The sequence below is a fragment of the Lathamus discolor genome, chromosome 3, assembly GCF_037157495.1.
Source record: "Lathamus discolor isolate bLatDis1 chromosome 3, bLatDis1.hap1, whole genome shotgun sequence".
NCBI classification, from domain to species: Eukaryota; Metazoa; Chordata; class Aves; order Psittaciformes; family Psittacidae; genus Lathamus; species Lathamus discolor.
In genome coordinates this window covers 85,286,590-85,304,449 of record NC_088886.1, presented here as the reverse complement: position 1 = coordinate 85,304,449, position 17,860 = coordinate 85,286,590, and the positions used below count along the sequence as shown (strand labels likewise).

At 35.7% G+C, this 17,860-nt stretch overlaps 1 protein-coding gene across 4 annotated transcripts in view; it reads right to left on the bottom strand.

Moving 5' to 3' along the window:
- Nucleotides 1-105: 105 nt before the first annotated feature.
- The window catches only part of SESTD1 (SEC14 and spectrin domain containing 1), a 57,358-nt gene continuing 39,603 nt past the window's right edge, over nt 106-17,860 (bottom strand). For 3 of the 4 annotated variants that reach the window (XM_065670222.1, XM_065670224.1, XM_065670223.1), the window contains 10 exons: nt 17,583-17,794; nt 14,133-14,255; nt 10,955-11,149; nt 10,255-10,369; nt 8,999-9,158; nt 6,944-7,025; nt 6,585-6,707; nt 5,366-5,557; nt 3,531-3,652; nt 106-855 (listed from right to left, as the gene is read on the bottom strand). In XM_065670222.1, coding sequence (XP_065526294.1) covers nt 726-855; nt 3,531-3,652; nt 5,366-5,557; nt 6,585-6,707; nt 6,944-7,025; nt 8,999-9,158; nt 10,255-10,369; nt 10,955-11,149; nt 14,133-14,255; nt 17,583-17,794 — 1,454 coding nt within the window. In that variant the 3' untranslated portion in view covers nt 106-725. The remainder of the gene's footprint in view (nt 856-3,530; nt 3,653-5,365; nt 5,558-6,584; nt 6,708-6,943; nt 7,026-8,998; nt 9,159-10,254; nt 10,370-10,954; nt 11,150-14,132; nt 14,256-17,582; nt 17,795-17,860) is intronic. The other variant, XM_065670225.1, reaches the window with a different exon arrangement.

The following is a 17,860-nucleotide window of genomic DNA, read 5'->3' as shown; positions in this document are numbered from 1 at the left end:
TTGATAACACTTTGGAAATATACTGGAGGAGTGACGATTTTTACTGCCATTTATGGCAAAATATAACACATGACATTTGGGAATACAGACCAGAACAAATTATCATTAGATTTTAAAAAGATGATTTTTATTAAGCACAAACAGCTTTTAATACATTATCAATACAAATAAGAAAACATCTGTTTAATGGATTTAATATATCAAAGATTTGATGGGCAGGTTGCATACTGGCACAATAAAAATGATATTTTCTTTAAAAAAAGTATTTCAAATTAAAATTATAGGGTCACCACTGTCTATACTGCAGGAACTTACCTACAGTCTAAAATTACTACATCACCTGGGCATAGAGGGAAGCAAAGAACTACAATTTCATAATATGGAACTCCTAACACTTTCATTAGCACCATTCAAAGCTTGCATCAGCTGTTTAACTGAGAAGCAGCTGACAGGTCAGGTAAAGCTTTACAGCAAATTTCAGTGCAAAGTTTACAGTTCCTTTTCATAAGATACTTGGAATCTATGGTTTCATAGCATGTTAAATAATTATGGCTTGATAGATGTACAGTGTTAAGATGCTGAGAACATTTACTTTGAAAAATAGATGATACTTATAACAGCTGTGAAATGCATTTTAATATATTATGCCAAATTCTGTAATATGCAAACAACATGCTGGATTACAAACTGAAGTCCTATTATGAATTTATAGACAAGGGTCAGTATTAGCTCTCTGGGGTAGTGGCTTCTGGTTGTGTCAGCTGCTGCTTTTTCAGGCTAACTAGCTTCATCTTCTCTCTTATGTGTTCTGCTGCAGAAGCCATATCACTTGGGCTCCCGAAGTACTGTTCAGACCTGGAAAAAAAAAAAAAAAAAAAAAAGAAATCAAAATAAAAAGCCCAAACCCAAAAGTTATCGGTGAGAAGCAAGAAAGTATGGTTTAGTGTGAGGTGTCCCTGCCCATGGCAGGGGGGTTGGAACTAGATGATCTTGAGGTCCTTTCCAACCCTAACTATTCTATGATTCTATGAAATAAATATAGACATTAATAGAACTAGAAAACACAAAGCAGATAAGGGGCACTTTTTTATCTTGAAATTTAAAAGCCACCTTTAAAAGGCTCTGGAAGACTCAGTAATGAGACTTAACAGCAGATCTTGATAAACTTATTACAAATGCTAAAGTACTAGCATTTGTAATTTCTTTTTTTTTTTTTTAATTTGTAATAATTAATTTTTTTTTAAACCCAAAAAATTCCCTCAACAGAAGGTTGAGAGCAGTGAGGCTCTGGAACAGGCTGCCCAGAGAAGTTGTGGATGCCCCATCCCTAGAAATCTGCAGGCCAAGTTGGATGGGGCTTTGAGCGTCCTGGTCTACTGGAAGGTGTCCCTGACAGTGGCAGAGGGGCTGGACCCAAACCGTTCTATGATTCTGCCAGCAGGGTGCTGTTCTGTAAGTGCAACTAGATACTATTTTTTTTTTTACCTCCCTTCTCTGGCTACCCCCCCAGGTCAGTCTGTAAGTTTTAAGTACTATGACAATCAAGAAAATCTCTCTATAGATGTATTCTGAGGCTATACAATTGCTGCATTATTGAAGGACTCTATGTGTGAAGTCAGCCACATGCTGTCAAATTACGTTACCTATTTCTCAGACTGAAAAGAACACATGGCTGTGTAAGTCGACTTCTCCCATTCAAATACAAAAAAAGAACAGCTGAAATGCCAGGGAAACCACAAATTAAGCTGTCAGCAAAATGAGAATTGGAACAGAATACATGTTTTAGAAGAACAAGAAATGGAGGTAGGACAAAAGACTTAAGACAGAGTTGGTGGGGGACAGGCCTTAGCGGACATAAAAGTTATTTCACGCAGGAGTAGACTAGTTTGATTAGAGAGCTCCAAACACAACAGACTGTACAGCTGCACTTGGGATCACAGCATGGGTAGATATCTTTCCTGATGCAGAGCAGAAGCCATGAGGAGGACAGGGAACAGTGACCTGGTCTTCCAAGAAGATACTGACAAAAGTCCAAAGTGGTGAAGAGGGTGAAGATGATACCTCCAAGCATTTTGTGACATTTTGTGTGTTTCTTAAACTATATCTACTAATGAGTGAACCCTTTGTAAATTGTTTAATGCTTCAAAAATAGAATGCCTAGGGATGATGAGCAGGCGATCCTAGGATTTCAGACAGTTAAGATCTATTGAGAAGGGGGACACGCAGAATTCCGCTGTTATGCCAGAGGGATCAGAAACAATGTTCAGGATTCAGTCAACCAAAAATACAGGTATAGACATACCTATAGCTATAGGAGAATTATGTTAGGACTCAAACTTTAAAGTGTGCCAAACAATGTTTTATGGGGAGCTTTCCCAGGTTTTAATGTTTGTTTTTACCTTAACAGTCTATCTGCAAATTACATCTGTTTTATAAACAACAGTTGCTAGTTTTACCAGGTCACTAAAATCTGCTATGCAAAAATTAAACCAAAATACTTCAAAACCCACAAGACTTCTTGATCAGTGGCTTTTTGTTTTGTTTTGACTTTTCTGTGGGTTGGTTGGTTTGGGGTTTTTGTGTGTGTGGGTTTTTTTTGTTTGTTTTTTTTTCCCCCCTCACTGCTATAAAGTCCTTACTACTTGTTCAGGCCTGTGTCCATCTCTCATGGGTAGCACTCCTTAGTGAAGGAAACTATGCTGCATAGGGAACATGAGATTTTGGAAATAAGATGACAGAAAATTTATTTTCATGACCTGCTTTCTGTAACTATATTTTTCAGATTGATTATCTGAAGTCAATAAATGCTGTTGCCTGATATTATCTCAATGTTTCAGCCCCTAATTCAAAATATTGTTTTCAAATCTCATTCATTATGGTGCGGGATCCTACACATGGAGAGCCTAGTTCCAAGGTTTGGTTATAATGAGGTAGAAGAAATTAACTATACGCTCAGCACTGCAGTGTACAAGTGTACTTTACTGAACATAGAGAACTGAGTTTTATTATGCTGAGATTCCAAATTCAATTTGCTTTTTTAACTCAAGACAGCCACTGATTTTAAATTAGTATCAATAGTTAACGAAGGAAGTACTGTTTCATTTGCTGAATGAATCAAATGTAAATTTATTTTTAACGTATTGGCTTATAACTTCAGTTGGATAGAACTGCAAATAAATTAGTCAAAATACCATGACTCTAAACTGATCTTTTTTCATGGAGAAGAGATTAGGACTGGTCATTCTTTTGTTGCTTTCACACACTTTGTTGGTGTAAGGACTACATAAATCTAATAATTATTGAATGTGAAAAACTCACTACTTTAAAACAGTGAGCATGTGGCCTTTGGAAAATCTGGAATTGGACCTGCCTGCTTTCCGTGAAGAGGCAGGAAATAATTTTTAATGATTATTAGCATGCTGCCTTTTTAATTTCAGCAATAAGCATTCACGATTCTTCTGCATACAAGGCTATTATGAAGCTTAACCAAAAGTATATTTAAAAGGTGTTGGAAAAAACGTTCTGCATACCCATCAGGATAAACTACAGGCACTGTTAGTCTGTCCAATAGTGATTTCCCAACTTCTTCAATTTCATCAAATTGCTCCGTATCATTAAAAGCTTCAGGCTGCTCTGGACATTCTTGCAGAATCTATTAAAAAGAGAAAAAAAAAAAAAAAAAAAAGGAAATACAGAGTAGAATACACAAGGGATAGCAGCATGTAGGGTTTTTTTTTTTCAGGGCCATTAACTGGCAGTGTCAGTGCTCTTTAAGCATCTACACTGCCACATCTATATGAGATCAACTGAAATAGCCATACAATTCAAGAAAGGAAAATATTGATTAAGCTATATTGAGAAAATAGTCCGGGGCTACCACTGCTTTGTAGTGGAGCATTTTACATTACTCCTAAGGGAAGAAAAATGAAAAAAACAAGTCTTGCTAGACAATATTCCAGCAAAAAATACAAACTGCATAAAAATAATAACCTGCATCATGAAACATACAAGAAAGTCATATAAAATGGAAGAAACATGGATACCAAGGGTCCCTTACAAGCTATCTCGAAACTAAAATCCACATCTGGCAGAGAACAGGTAGGATTAAAAAAAGTCTGAACACTAGTGTTTCCAGACAGGATGGAGAGAGACCCAATACCACTACTTATTTCTGCATTTTCTTCCACTTCTCCCACCAACACATCTTACTTTTTTCCAAAGCAGCAAAAATATTAAGAATGTATTTTCCTCACAGACTCATCAATATGACACAATAGTGCTAGGACAATAATGTTTTCGAGTAAGAGCATTACTACTTCAGCCATCCATTTCCTTGTTTAAAACTTACGATTGCCTAAAACCACAGCAATTAACTACTGCAACAGTGAACGAATGCTCACAATATGGACTGAGATAATAAACTCTTTCAGGAGTTTATAAACCACCAAATTCTAGTTTGGTATCAAGCAAAACCTTTTTAGGCACCTCTGGCAGCATAGATGATCTATTTCTACTGAAAGCAAGGAGCATATGAATCAGCTCTGTATCCATGCTCAGAATGAATTTATTTTAAATGCGCAAGATTGGCATTTTTTTGCAGTTATATAAATTTTTGTTGTCAATATTAGAGATACATACACTAAATTGCTTTTCTAAAATTTATCACTTCACAAAAAGAATGGTTCCTGGATGAAAAGCCCCTATTCTCATGATCAGCAGTAATGGATACTGTCCTGAATTCATGCATTAAAAAACTAACATTTTCCCCCTTCAGCAAGCTGCTACTGAATAGCAACTATTTCTCAGAACTGTTCCCGAATATTCATCCTCCTCTGTGGCTTCTAGCATCATCCAACTGGGGACAGGGGTGAGATATTTGGTTACAGGAGTTTGAAAACCATACCAAGGCAGAGGTATGTTTGAAGAAAGCATGCTCAAAACCCTTCAAGTTCAAAATATCAGATGCAGTAACACAGCATGCACGGAAACTGAACTGGTTGCATTCATTTACACATATTCACATATACATAAAGGCAATACTTTTAACTCTCCAAAACATCTTAAATGACCCTATAGCTTTGTATTATACCTTGCACAAAAACACAAATCAAAAAGTGCTCCTTGCCTTTAAGAATTAGTCTAACACACACAAATAAATGCTCACACCAATGTAGGTATGCAAGCAATAATTACATTAAGTACTGAAATTAAAATTTTGAAAAAAACAATGCTTAAATTCTTCTTTCTGCATTTTTTTTTAGTATTTAGAAAAGGGGAAATATGCATTGACAACTTCATATTTGTTACTGTATGTTTGCTTACATTCTGATAAGAAATTTTTCTTAAAAAAAAAAATGACACTCACCTTTTCAGCACTTGAATGAAATGCAACAGCTGTTTCCAGCCGGTGTACTCTCTCCTCAGAAGTTACTGTAAACTGCTTCCACACTCTGTTTAGTCTTGGAAGCGTGTCCCCCGAGGACCTTGAAGTGCATCGTAGGGACTGGCACAGGACCACAGTTGCCTGCAGTAACTGTCTCCCATAATCATAAGTACTCTAGAAGTTGGAGGGGATGCGAAAGAAAGTATATATAAAACCTCTGCATTTAACTTAGCAGCTAATTAACAACTTAAACCAACAGCAGACAAGCTTATGAAAGCTCCAAAATACAGGTCCACAAAGTGGACCTATATTGAACTTATCTGGTCTACTAGAAAACAAGGCTGATGTATGAATAAATTAGTAATGACCAAGCAGCGTATTTGCTCTTAAGGAAAAAAAACTAATAATGAAAAATCCTGTTGCCTAGCATTCATACTGGGAAAAAAACCCAGCTTCCTGAAAATCCTGAATAGCTGCTTGCATCTACATGGGATTCTCAACATCTGCCATTAGACTTTCGTAAATGAAGTACGCATCTGCAAAACCACCTGAAAAAGGCCCAACTTGTACACTTTTTATTCTTAGGTGACATTCTTTCATAGGTACCTGGCATCTGTCTGCATAATCAAAATTTTCAAACAGGTGTGTAAACATGCCCTATTGCTTCAGTGCTGTACAGCAGCATTCATCAGCTGCCAGCTAGTCAATAATTAAACCTGTCAGTTCTGTTCACCCACTAGCTACTACTGCCAGAACTCCTTGTATGAGCAGGACCATCTTACCCCAACACTCAAACATCCAGAAAATCATTACAAAGACAAGCTCTGTTTCATGAAGTACAGCACAAAATAGGCTGAAACTAAGTGGCTTATCTCTATTTCAGTATTTTATTACAGTCCTTCAAAAGACTATTTGAAATATATGCCTTTTAAGAAAATGTGAACTCAATGTTTTGTGGTTTGCACTGCCTGTGAGAACTAAACTAAGGTAGTAAACTGCAGCATTGCTATTGTTGGTGGAACTTCAAAATCTCACTAGGCTCATCACCAATTCCAGCAATCAATTAGTTCATTCAGTCACTGAGGCAAACCATTAAGACTAATAATACCTGTTCCATGATTGTTCATACCAGTACCAATTCTATTTAGGAGTCTTCTGAAACTGTACAAAACCATATAGCTAAAAAAATAACTCATTTCACCTGTGCAACATCAACAAATTTTCGATGTTTCTCCAGTAAAACTTTTGTTTCTTGAGCATCATCTCCCAGTCGGATATGTGTCTTCAGCAGAGCATCCAACAGTTCACTTAACCATTCTACTGCCTGAAAAAAAGAAGTTAGAAGAGTAAAAACTAGAAAATAAAAAAAAAAAAAAAAATCCAGAAGGCTGAAGTCACTTCAGTACTAGCATATACTTTTGATACAGAAAAAGTTAAGAGATCTCAAACTAAATATGACTATATTTGAAAGTGACAAAAATAAAACTGTACGACTACCAGCCTCCATAAATTTAACCAGTGAAAAACCAGGATGATGCAATTTTGTAGACATTTCCACACCTGAGCAGCATCTTCTTCACATTTAAATAACTGTACCATCTGAAGCATCTTCAGTCGCCGCACATCCACCATATCTTCACACCTAAAATAGTAGCACAAAAAGACTCACAGACTCACCAACACATATATAGCAGACACGATACACAAAGTTTGACAATGGTTTCAGTAAGCAGTATGAAAGTGTTCATGAAAAGGTGATCAAAGCATTTTTTGGTACTGCTTATCTTGGCCGAAATATATAATGCCTCACATAATAAGAACATGCAATAAATAGAACTGATCACTACAACCCACAGAAATCATGATCTTGAAGACTCCGGAAAAGGTTGAGCTATAGATAGCAGTATCAACAGTAGCTACAAGGCCTTACAGCAACACTTGAGATTCCTTACCTTGTTGCACTTGCACGATTTGCCACACAGATGCTTACATGGCTAAAATGGACTCTACCCTACCGAAGCCTAGGTGAAAGCTTACTTAAACCTGGCATGATTCTGAACTGTACTGTGAGCTGTCTGCAATGTTTCTTGGTGAATAAAATTAGGACTTTTTAAAATGTTAATATATCTTTCCATTTTTCTTTTAAGCTAACTTAAGATTGCAATAATTGAACCTTTATATGATGATGCCCTTTGCTATAACATGTCAGGAGGCATTTCAAAATCCAAATCCTGTAAAACCTAGTTCTAATCCTCTTGTCCTACATTAAGGACATTTTCCAGTTCTTTTTCTAGTTAGAATTAAAAGTAGTATTGAAAGTTCTTTTCACAGTGAGAGTTAAGCTAATGCATTTAGCAGAATGACCCTTCCACTCCAATTTCAGAGCCTGCTAACTAGACAGCAAGATTCCAGATCCCATCCAGTGCAAAGAAATTAGTATTGTCAAAACCAGTTAGCACTATAAGTGAACGCAACAAACAGTACCCACAGATCTGTTTTTTTCAAGCTAGTTGCAAATATAAGCACTTCCAAAGAGCATGCTACATTCTGCTACATGTCCCATAGTGCTGCGATCCTTACAGAAAGGAAAACTGTTGCTCTAAAATTTCAGGAAAACAAAGTATGGGTTCCAGAAGCATAACTAAATCAGCAAAATGCCCCTAGTAATAAACATTATACTACACGTGCATAAATAATGAAAAACATTCAACAGAAATTGAAAAAAGTGTCACAAAAATTACTATTAAATGCTACCAGAAGACGGTACTTTTTTGCCTCTTGTCCAGGCTAAAGAATCTTGTTTAATCATTCATCATCTGGAAGCTACTTCATACCTTTGCTGAACATTTTATTGACTTTTTGATCCTCTAATTGACTCTCACAATTCTACACCCCTTCTCAGAATAGGGACTAGAATCGTGTTAACACTTAGAACAGACTACAAATCTATACAGTGACAATAACATTTTCCTTTTAGTTTTCTATTTATTTCCTAATACTCCTTAGCGTTGTACTGGCTTCTCACAATAACTGAACATTAAAGCAATTTTTGCAGAAATTTTCCAATGTTTATCTGAGAGTTAACAGATGGTTCAGAGTCCATTACTATGTATATAAAGTTTCCCTTCTCCCATGCGCATTTCTTCTCTCAGCACTGAATTCCAACTGTTCTTTTACTGCACAGTGACACATGTTCCTCTATAGCTCTTCACAGTTGGCACTCTAAACACAAGTGCTGCTCAAGTAAACAGGATTCAGAGGACATACTTAAACCAATACCTCCTCTAAGCATTACCAAAAACATGGTTTCTTATAGAACTAAATCCTAAAAAGAACAACTTGATGCTCATTAGACCTTGTGTTCTCTTTAGGTACCTTTCTGTTCAGGCATTGCCCTCAAAGTTCATGCACTTGCTATGGAGAACACTTTATTGTCTTAGGGGTTCCAGAAGTAATGGTAAGCAACATCATCTAACTCTGCCACACTGAGTGGGGAAAAAAGGTAGTACTATAGCTAATCCAGTACTACTGCATCTTTAAGAAGGAAAAAAAAAAGTTATATAAAATATGTGACCTTTCAGCACACAAAAAAATTATTAGTAGAACTGTTATTACCTTTGTTTTCTAAGCTGCATATCTTCCATCACTCCCTGGATATGGTCCACATTTTCTTTGTTTTCAATGGTCACATCTTTTCCATAGGCCCAGGATGCCTGATTAGATATCTGATCAAGAAGACTTTGACCTTTCTCACGCAAGCCTTGCAAGCCTAAGTCTAAAGAAAAATGTAGAAAAAAAGAACAGAAGTCAATGGTCACTTTTATAAATTTGGAGGGTTTTTCCCCCAGAGAGATGAAATACAACAGAACCTGAGATGGAAAACTAGAAACTGAAAAGGACACTACTACCTGTCTTTCAGCACCCTTTCCAACTTTTACATTTGAGTGTGCATTTGACTATATTAAGAAAGAGCAAACGCTTTGCTATTTTATGACCTAGCAGATAAGGAATAAAAGCTGATAGTATTTTCAGCAAATTAACTAGCTAATTAATGTATTTCATCCACACAGTTGCACAGTACCCAAAATATTTATCACTGCTAAGCAGCTGTAGCCTAAATGTTCTTCTGTGGCTGGCAGAAGTCACTGCTTTACCATACATCCGATATGGCTGATACATTTTTCTATACTGAAATGCACCAAACCTTAGAATCTGCTGCTATTTGGCAGTTCTACCATCTCTTTTCTGAAAGGAGTACCTAGTTTATGCATCAAACTGTTACACTGCAATCATAACTACTTCTACCATATATCAATTATTTTCCTTCAAAGCTCTTTCTCCTACAACATACTGGACTAGATGATCATTGTAGGTCCCTTCCAATTGAAATATTCTATTTTAAATGCTTGACAGTTTAACCACCTTAAATGTGCTACCCATTAAACATATACATTCAAAGCTACTGCAAAACACTCAGTACAAGCATTCTAAACCTGAATGAATAACAATCAAAAGGTCAACTGTGGAGAGAAAAAGATCATCTAAGCACTATATTCCCAAAATACTAAGAGTGACTAGTGGGGGAAAAAAGTCTGACCACAGATGATAATGGTGGTATAACATATATTACATATAAAAAAAAGCTAAAGGAAAACATTTCCGGATAATTTTCCCACATAGAATTTCTATGCAGTAGATAGCATAAGCAAACTAAAGGTAGCTAGGTGGATCATTACTTAGCTAGAAGGTGGAAGAGTGAGATATTTTTCCTGCTGTTCCTTTTTTAAGGTGGTGGTGGGATTACTGTTGTTTTTTCCTGTAATGCATTCATTGGAATGTGTGTATCTGAAATGCAGAAATATTTGGCTTACCAACACTTTTCAATTTCTCTTCCAATAGTTTTAAAGTTTGTTGAATTGATGCTCCATCTGCTGGTGCTACATCTACACACAACATTCCTAGTAAGCCATCCAACTGCTGAGACAGCTAAAATGAAAAACAAAATAAATGTGGATATTTAAAAGAAGTTTGAGCTTCAGATGACTTGGTCTGCAATCTTCTAAATATATGGAAGTCTGTCCTTTTAGATGTTTCTCTCTGCATATATAGGAAATGAAAGTCAAGATGAAGGCTAAACAACCCATCTGCCTATAAAATTCCAAAAGCATACATACCTAGATGAGGGGGAAAGCCTAGATTTTTTTTTTTTTTTTTTTTTTTACAAGTATAGGAAAGGAATAAATGCCATTTTAAAAGGAAACCATAAAAAGTGTACCACATTGTGGTATACTCTATTTAAAAAAAGGAAAATTAAAAAGCAACTTTTAAATTAGAAACCATTTTATTTCAAACATTGTTGGAATGTAAGACTTATTACAAAGCACTTCCCTCCTAACCAAAGGGGAAATATATCTCAGTTTCAATTACAGTAAATTACTTTCAGCATTTTCCAAGTGAAATTATGTTTTCTCCCACTCCCCTGAATTTTTTCCTATGCATTCAATATTGATAATACTAAGGCTAGAATGTATTGACAGGCCAGCCTGAGAAATGTTAAAAATTAAAACTTACATCCTGGGCAACACTGTGGAACTCAAGTGCTGCTTGTAATAGATTCTGCCTGAATTCCAGCTGACTGGCCTGCCGGTAACACACATCACTCAGCTGTTGCTGCAATGCTTTTAATTCCACAAGGTCTTCCTCATCTCCTGCATTTAGAAGAGCTGCTATCTGCTGATTAAGCTCAACATAAACTGCAAACCATTCCTACAGACACAAAAAAAAATAAACATTAAAATAATACAAAACAAAGTTCTATTTCTCTTACAATGGCATACATCCAACTGCAGACTAACAAATAATCAGACTAAAAAAGGAACTTCTTACAGCTTACACTATAATTATGAATTCTCACATAGAAGGAAAAAAACATTTCCTAATTTCAAATCAACTCAAAAAGAGATTAGAACATTTTAATACATGCACTGCAGTATTAAGAAAATGGTGCAGAAAGACAGGAAGATTAAGAGGCATGGCTACTAGCTCCCAGCACTCACTCCCACTCAAACTATTTTACTGAACCTACAAAGGAATTCCACCATTTTAAAATAAATTCATAATGCTTACATTTCTATAGCGCTCTACTGAAACGAGACCTTTCGCTAAATGGTAAGCTGTTACAGAAAGCTGTTCATACAACTTTCTAGGTGTTACTTTCAGTGATATGACTGAAACCATTAATAATTTTCTTAAAACATTCAGAAAAAAATACTACTGCTAACATAGTGGAAGCAATCTCTATCTTCTGAATATAACAGAGTATCCATGCACAGAAACTTCAAAATAACTCTTGCTTCTTATTTAAGGAAAGCTTTACACTACTCAATTCAAAATGCGTAGCTTTGTTTTTCAAATACTTTGATTAGATACAAAGGAGATCACTATGCTGTCGTGGTGGTGTATTTGTAAAAGAAAACAGTTCAAATATTTAACAATTCTAGGAGACTTAAAAACGGCTTGATATATCAAGATCACATTCACATCTTGCATGACCGAGATGGCTGTAAAGTAAAACATATTTGCGTAACAGCTTCTATTTTGGCCCACAGTGAAACGACCTTCAAACACCCTATGCATTTCTAGTGCTATGGAATAGCACCATCTATAGGCCTAAAATATCTGATTTAATTAGTACTCCTGTCACGCTCCTACTGGGATATTTGCCTTTTTTTTTTTTTAAATTATGCCCTCAGCTTTTGCACCATTTATTTACAAAGCATGCAAAATATGGAGTATAAATATCCATATTCTGAAAGGGTTTCTTTTTTACCCAAAGTCACCTCTACCATCTGCTCACAGGAAGAAACAGAGAAGGGGGGAGGAGGAGGAGGGAGGAAGAAGTCATGAAAAAGTTAAATTAGCAGTCAGCCCAAAATTTAAGACACAAATCAATCTTTTGTCTATTCCAAAAGGGTCAACTAAGATGATATAATATGGAAATATTCCACTGTCACACATGTACTATAGATACAGTTTCAATCAAATCAGCTTACACAACATGACTCTTATTTCCTTATAATTTCTTATTTCCTTCAGACACTGAACATACAAATCCAGCTTACTGAGTGTGACAAGTGAGAAGTCAAACCAAAAAAATCTAGATTAATAATTGTTAGTTTTTATTTTTAGCTTTAAACAGTTGCAGTAATTGATTTTGGTCAAACTACCAGCAAAATTAAGAGACTGGCAAGCCAGAGATAAAAAGTGTGTTTCTGATCTTTTCCATTGAAGCACGTTAGGTACAGCTGTACATGACAGCTGAAAACCATAGAGAAAAGGCCAAACATTTACTCTAAAATAACATATTGCTATGTTGCTCAGAAAATGAAAAAATAAAACAGAAAATGAAAGCCCCCCAAAACCAAACAACCCCATATAAACACCACCTCCTCAAAACAAACAAACACATTAAGAAAATTGAGTTCAAAGTATATTGATGTAAAAGGTTTACCTATAAAACAAACAACTCAAACATTCCTGCAAGCATCTTCCAAAAGTAGCAATATAATCAACAATAAATAGATCATGAAAGAAAGCAAGCATACAAGCTGTCAATTCTATTTTTAGGAGAGAAAAAAACCAGGAAAATAATGAGAGCACACTCAGCTATTAGGGAATGATTAAAAATCAAAAGACAAAGCACATCTTTCTAGTGCTGTGGTCAAAGCCAGTTTTGATTTATAAACAGGCATCCAAATTTAAGGTAGGCCAGTGGTCTCCCAATTACTTCTTTTGGTATAAAGTTCAAAATATTTTTTTCTGACCATTGTTTCTACAAACTTCTGCCAGCACCTGAGAACCAAGCAGCATTCCATCTTGTCAGTGCTTTAGTGATGAGCAAACTGTAGGCCAGCCTGCAATCTTTGGTGGGATTTCAAGGATACAAGGACTGTATTTAGCCTCAGCTAAAGCATAATTCTCTGTTATAGATATCCAAGTGAAAACAAAGTACATCCAATCTTGTTTTTTCAGTTTGAAGTGCTAATATGATTCATGTATGAATACGAAAGACATTATTTTTGTCAATGAAGTAGACAGAGGATTCCCCCCTCCCCCCAGTTAGGATCTTAGCTGTTACAATGTTTCATACTTGACAAGGTACTGGTTTTCAGAACAGAACTTGAAGAGCTTTAAGTAATAAGAAGACAAAGCAGACAGGAATCACTTGACCTACAACACATGGTTCTGCATCAGATCAAGGAAAGTAGTGAACAGAACCAGCGTAGTCTAACTAAAGGTTTGGGTTGGGCTGTTTTTCTAAAGTACATCAGAAAAACTATAAACCAGTGACCTCTTTTCTTTGCCATGACTAAGAAGGGAACTTAGGAAAAGCAGACAAAATTGTCAATGCCTGTATCCAGGAAATTCAGAAAAGAAGAAAAGGACTGTAAGCAACACTGCCTTTGGAGTACTGAATATAATATACTCCTCTTACTCAACATAAATATTTAAGAACTACTGTAATGTAATATAAACCCAAGAAAAATAATAGAAATTAGTATTTTTCTATACCAGAAAATAAAATAACATGCACATGTAATGGTCATATTAAGTTCTTAAAATTCTCTCTGAAATCCATAAAATCAAGCACTGTTCAAATTTTCTACATACTCATAATCAAAATACATTGTTCATAACTGCATGTACTTAGAATTATTTTGCTACTTGAAAAGGGTATGGAAAATCTCACACTGTGCTGACTCTCAATTTCTTCATGCTTCTGTTGTAAAGCTTGTGAAGCTCTGATTGAATCACCTATTCCCCACTGGGTTCTTAGCTGTTCTGATCCAGGTCCTTCAAGCCAGTTGACTACCTGTCAATAAAATAAAGGTAATAAAAATAAAATAGCAAATCAATTACATGAAAACTGTTATAAGAAGAACTCTGCAGTATAAGCAGAAGTATTTCAAAGTATATATTTATGCAAAAAAATTAGGATCTGTATAAGTCTTGTTGAACCCATTCACATCTTCAAAAGCTTTAAGTGAACTACTTTTCATTAACTTTGGTCTATCAGTTTTATGAAAGCTGGCAGCAGCTAGCAAAAGATTTGTCACACATACTTGTCATTTCTTATATATGTTAACAAAAGAGCTTAAACCAGAGTTTTCTTGATAATGAATCTCTTGTGTTCAAACAAGATTTTTCTTTTTGCCTAAGTGAATTACAGTGTACAGCTGTATTCAACCTGACAGCTCAGAGGTTTTTTTTCTTACTTTGTACGTAAGTACAAGATATGTACTTATTCCAAAATTAAGCTTACACAACAACTTAGTATGTTGTATATTTATGTCTTTCGACTTGCCCTATTCAAATAACAAAAGCCTCTTACAAATTCTTAATGGTCACATTTCACGAGATCTACTTTTGCAGAAAACTCTGCAGGGTCATGGCAATACAATTTTAGACTACAGTACTGGCTTTCTATAATTATTATTATTATTATTAAGCTATTTCATTTGACGTAAATATTTTTCAAAGCAAAGCATGGTATCTCTAATTTTTGTTTCCTTATATACATTTCCATTATCAGATGATATCCATGGCAATATTTTTATTATTACTTTTAAACATATAGAACCTAATGCAAAAAGCACTTACTACTTACTACTTACTACTGAAGAAGGAAATGCAGGAATACCCCCACATTCTGAACCTTAATGAAACAGCATAGGAAGCCAACTTCCTCTCTTTAATGTGACTTTTGTTAAACAAAGATGACAAAGCAGTTTCACACAGTTTTTCAGGAAATATCGTACAATACACAATGTAACACCATAACCATGAAGACAAATGAGACCTTCCTAGCACTGCTAGGCTACATCGCAACAGTAATCAAGAACTGACCATCACCAATACAGGTTACTCAAAGGTTACACACCTTTTAGCCATCTTATCTGTCTTCCCACCCTCTTCCCCCCACCTCACCGTCACCCAAAGACCTGTTTCAGGGCATATACTCTTTGCTCTAAAAGCATCCTCAGTCTTCCTTACTTTTATAATTTCTAGGACAAATTAAGACTACCATTCCAGGCTCTTTTTATTTAAACAGAAACTTCTTGTGCTTAGCACTTCTGCACAGCTGTTGTTAGTTAAACATGGAATGGACCTGGAAGTGAAGGCACCCAGATGTCCTCCCATAACCTCAGTGGCATGGAAACTCACACATGGAAATAACAGTTCTCATGCAAGCCTGAAACAGTGACCAAGACCACCTCCCCATTAGAAGTTTCGGGCAACTACTGCCTTGCCTCCAAAACTGGTTAGCTTAGCACATGGCCATTCTTGTGTAACAGATACTTGAGAAAAAAAGTGATGTTATTTTCATAAAATATATCCTTACATGGTTAATGACTAGACTACTGCAAGGCCTGATGTTAATTTTTGTAAAGATCAGAAAAATACCAGCTAACACCTCTGCTTAAGGAAGCACAACGACAGGATTTATCATACAGAGTTGTTCATCAGCAGCCTGTTCAGTAGAACTGCTCACCAGATAATGCCTGGAAATTGGAGCCATCTTTGCACTGCAGAATGAAAGATAAAGGAAAGGGAAACACAACTATGGAACATAATTTAAGAGGGGTAGTTAAAAAGAGAGGGTATGATATTGAAGCCACAATGGAAGAGAGGTGGTTATGGATAAAGAAGGCTTTGAGACAGGAGTAAGAACTAGCCAGTTCACAGAAAGCAGAAGCCTCAAATGGTGAAAATTAAAGAGGAACACAAAAGCAAGCCAGGAGCAATTAGCAGTACCAGCAGCTATACAAAAAGTAGGAATGTCATTTTAATGAAAGCTAACACTAAAAAAGAAAAAAAAAAGGCACCAAAAAAACCCTTTCAATGTAAACACCCATTCCAGCTGAAAATACTGCATGTTATACTGCAACTTCGGTTTATTCTGGCAAACTAAATTCATGGCACTTTCAATCTATTTGTTTCTTCTAGTCCATAATTATCTTCTTACTTTTGTCTGCTAGCCTAATTGTCTCCCATAACCAAAAGGAAACTCAATCAGCTTTTAATTTCTAGATTTAATAAGTTTTCCCCATACACTCGTATGGCACTTAGATATCAATGCACTTTATACAACTGATCAGTTGGGTAAAACAGTGAAATACATTTTTTCCTCTGTACTGAGACTCAGTTCACTTACTATACACCATCCATTGCGTAGACAGAGTAAACAAATAACTACTTCTTATACAAATACTGCAAAATGAGGTTAATATCCTAGAAAAAAGTCCATTTAAATGCATTAACAATGTCAACCTGTCAAAGTACATTATAAATTTTGTTTCAATTGGCATATCTTATTCAACTACTCTAACACAGGGGAAAAGAAAAATCTCACCCAATTACACCGACAGCTATGCTAACATGTTCTACTATACTATTTTCATATCTTACATATTTTTTATTTCCAGTTCAACATATCAGCATTTAGGGCTTTTTTATAACATTCTGAGTTACTACATAAGTGATTTTTTTCAAATATTTGATAAATAGTCTAAGAAAATTATTAGATTCAAAATGAAAGTTTCCTCAGTAGATTTATATTTTCACTGTAAGAAATAACAAAAGACTGATTAGTTTTTATCTCTGCACATACTTGGAACATTGTGAAGTGCAAGTACTTGATTTGTACTCCTCACACATTAGAAATGTGAATGTTGAAAGGTTAAAAGTAACATCTATTCCATTTTCTGCATATTCAAACTATACAGAAGCTTAAAAACATGTAAATCTAATTTCAAGCAACAAAACATGAGGAATAGATTAATTCCATTTCCTTGATTTTCTTTACGAAGACTGCTGAAAAAAAGTTGAAAATGCTAATTATACGCCTGTCTCTGAAGTACCAAACCAGCAGTACACTGCCACAGTATACAACAAAGGGACAACAGGAAGTTTCTTCAGCATGATGGCTGAATCACCTCCACGTATAAGAATAGCCTGTGGAAAGTCACTGCAGTAGGCACAATGCAAAGCATCAAGTAAAACTAGCACACTGCAGTTTGAGAGGTGAAAGGAAGCATTAAGCTCTCACCTCTGAAGCTCTACTTTTGTAGGAAATGCAGTCTAGGACTTTTAACTCAAACCTCTGCCTCACAATATACAAGAAAATCTCCAAGCTTACCTGCATTACCTTCTGCTGAATCTCCTCTAGTTGTGTACGCTTGCTACGTTGTCTGCAAACTTCCTGGTAGCGGGTATACTGCTCTCTGAGTGAATCTAGGAGCTTCATGACCTGTGGCTGAGCAAGCAGTTCGTCATCCATTGGAGACCAGGACACCCCTCCATCTGAACCATTGAATCGACGCTGTTGTAACTCAGATAGTAACTCATGACCTTTAAGAATACATATAGTGATGTGGTTAATTTAAATTCAAAAAAACCAAGCACAAAAGTTATTAG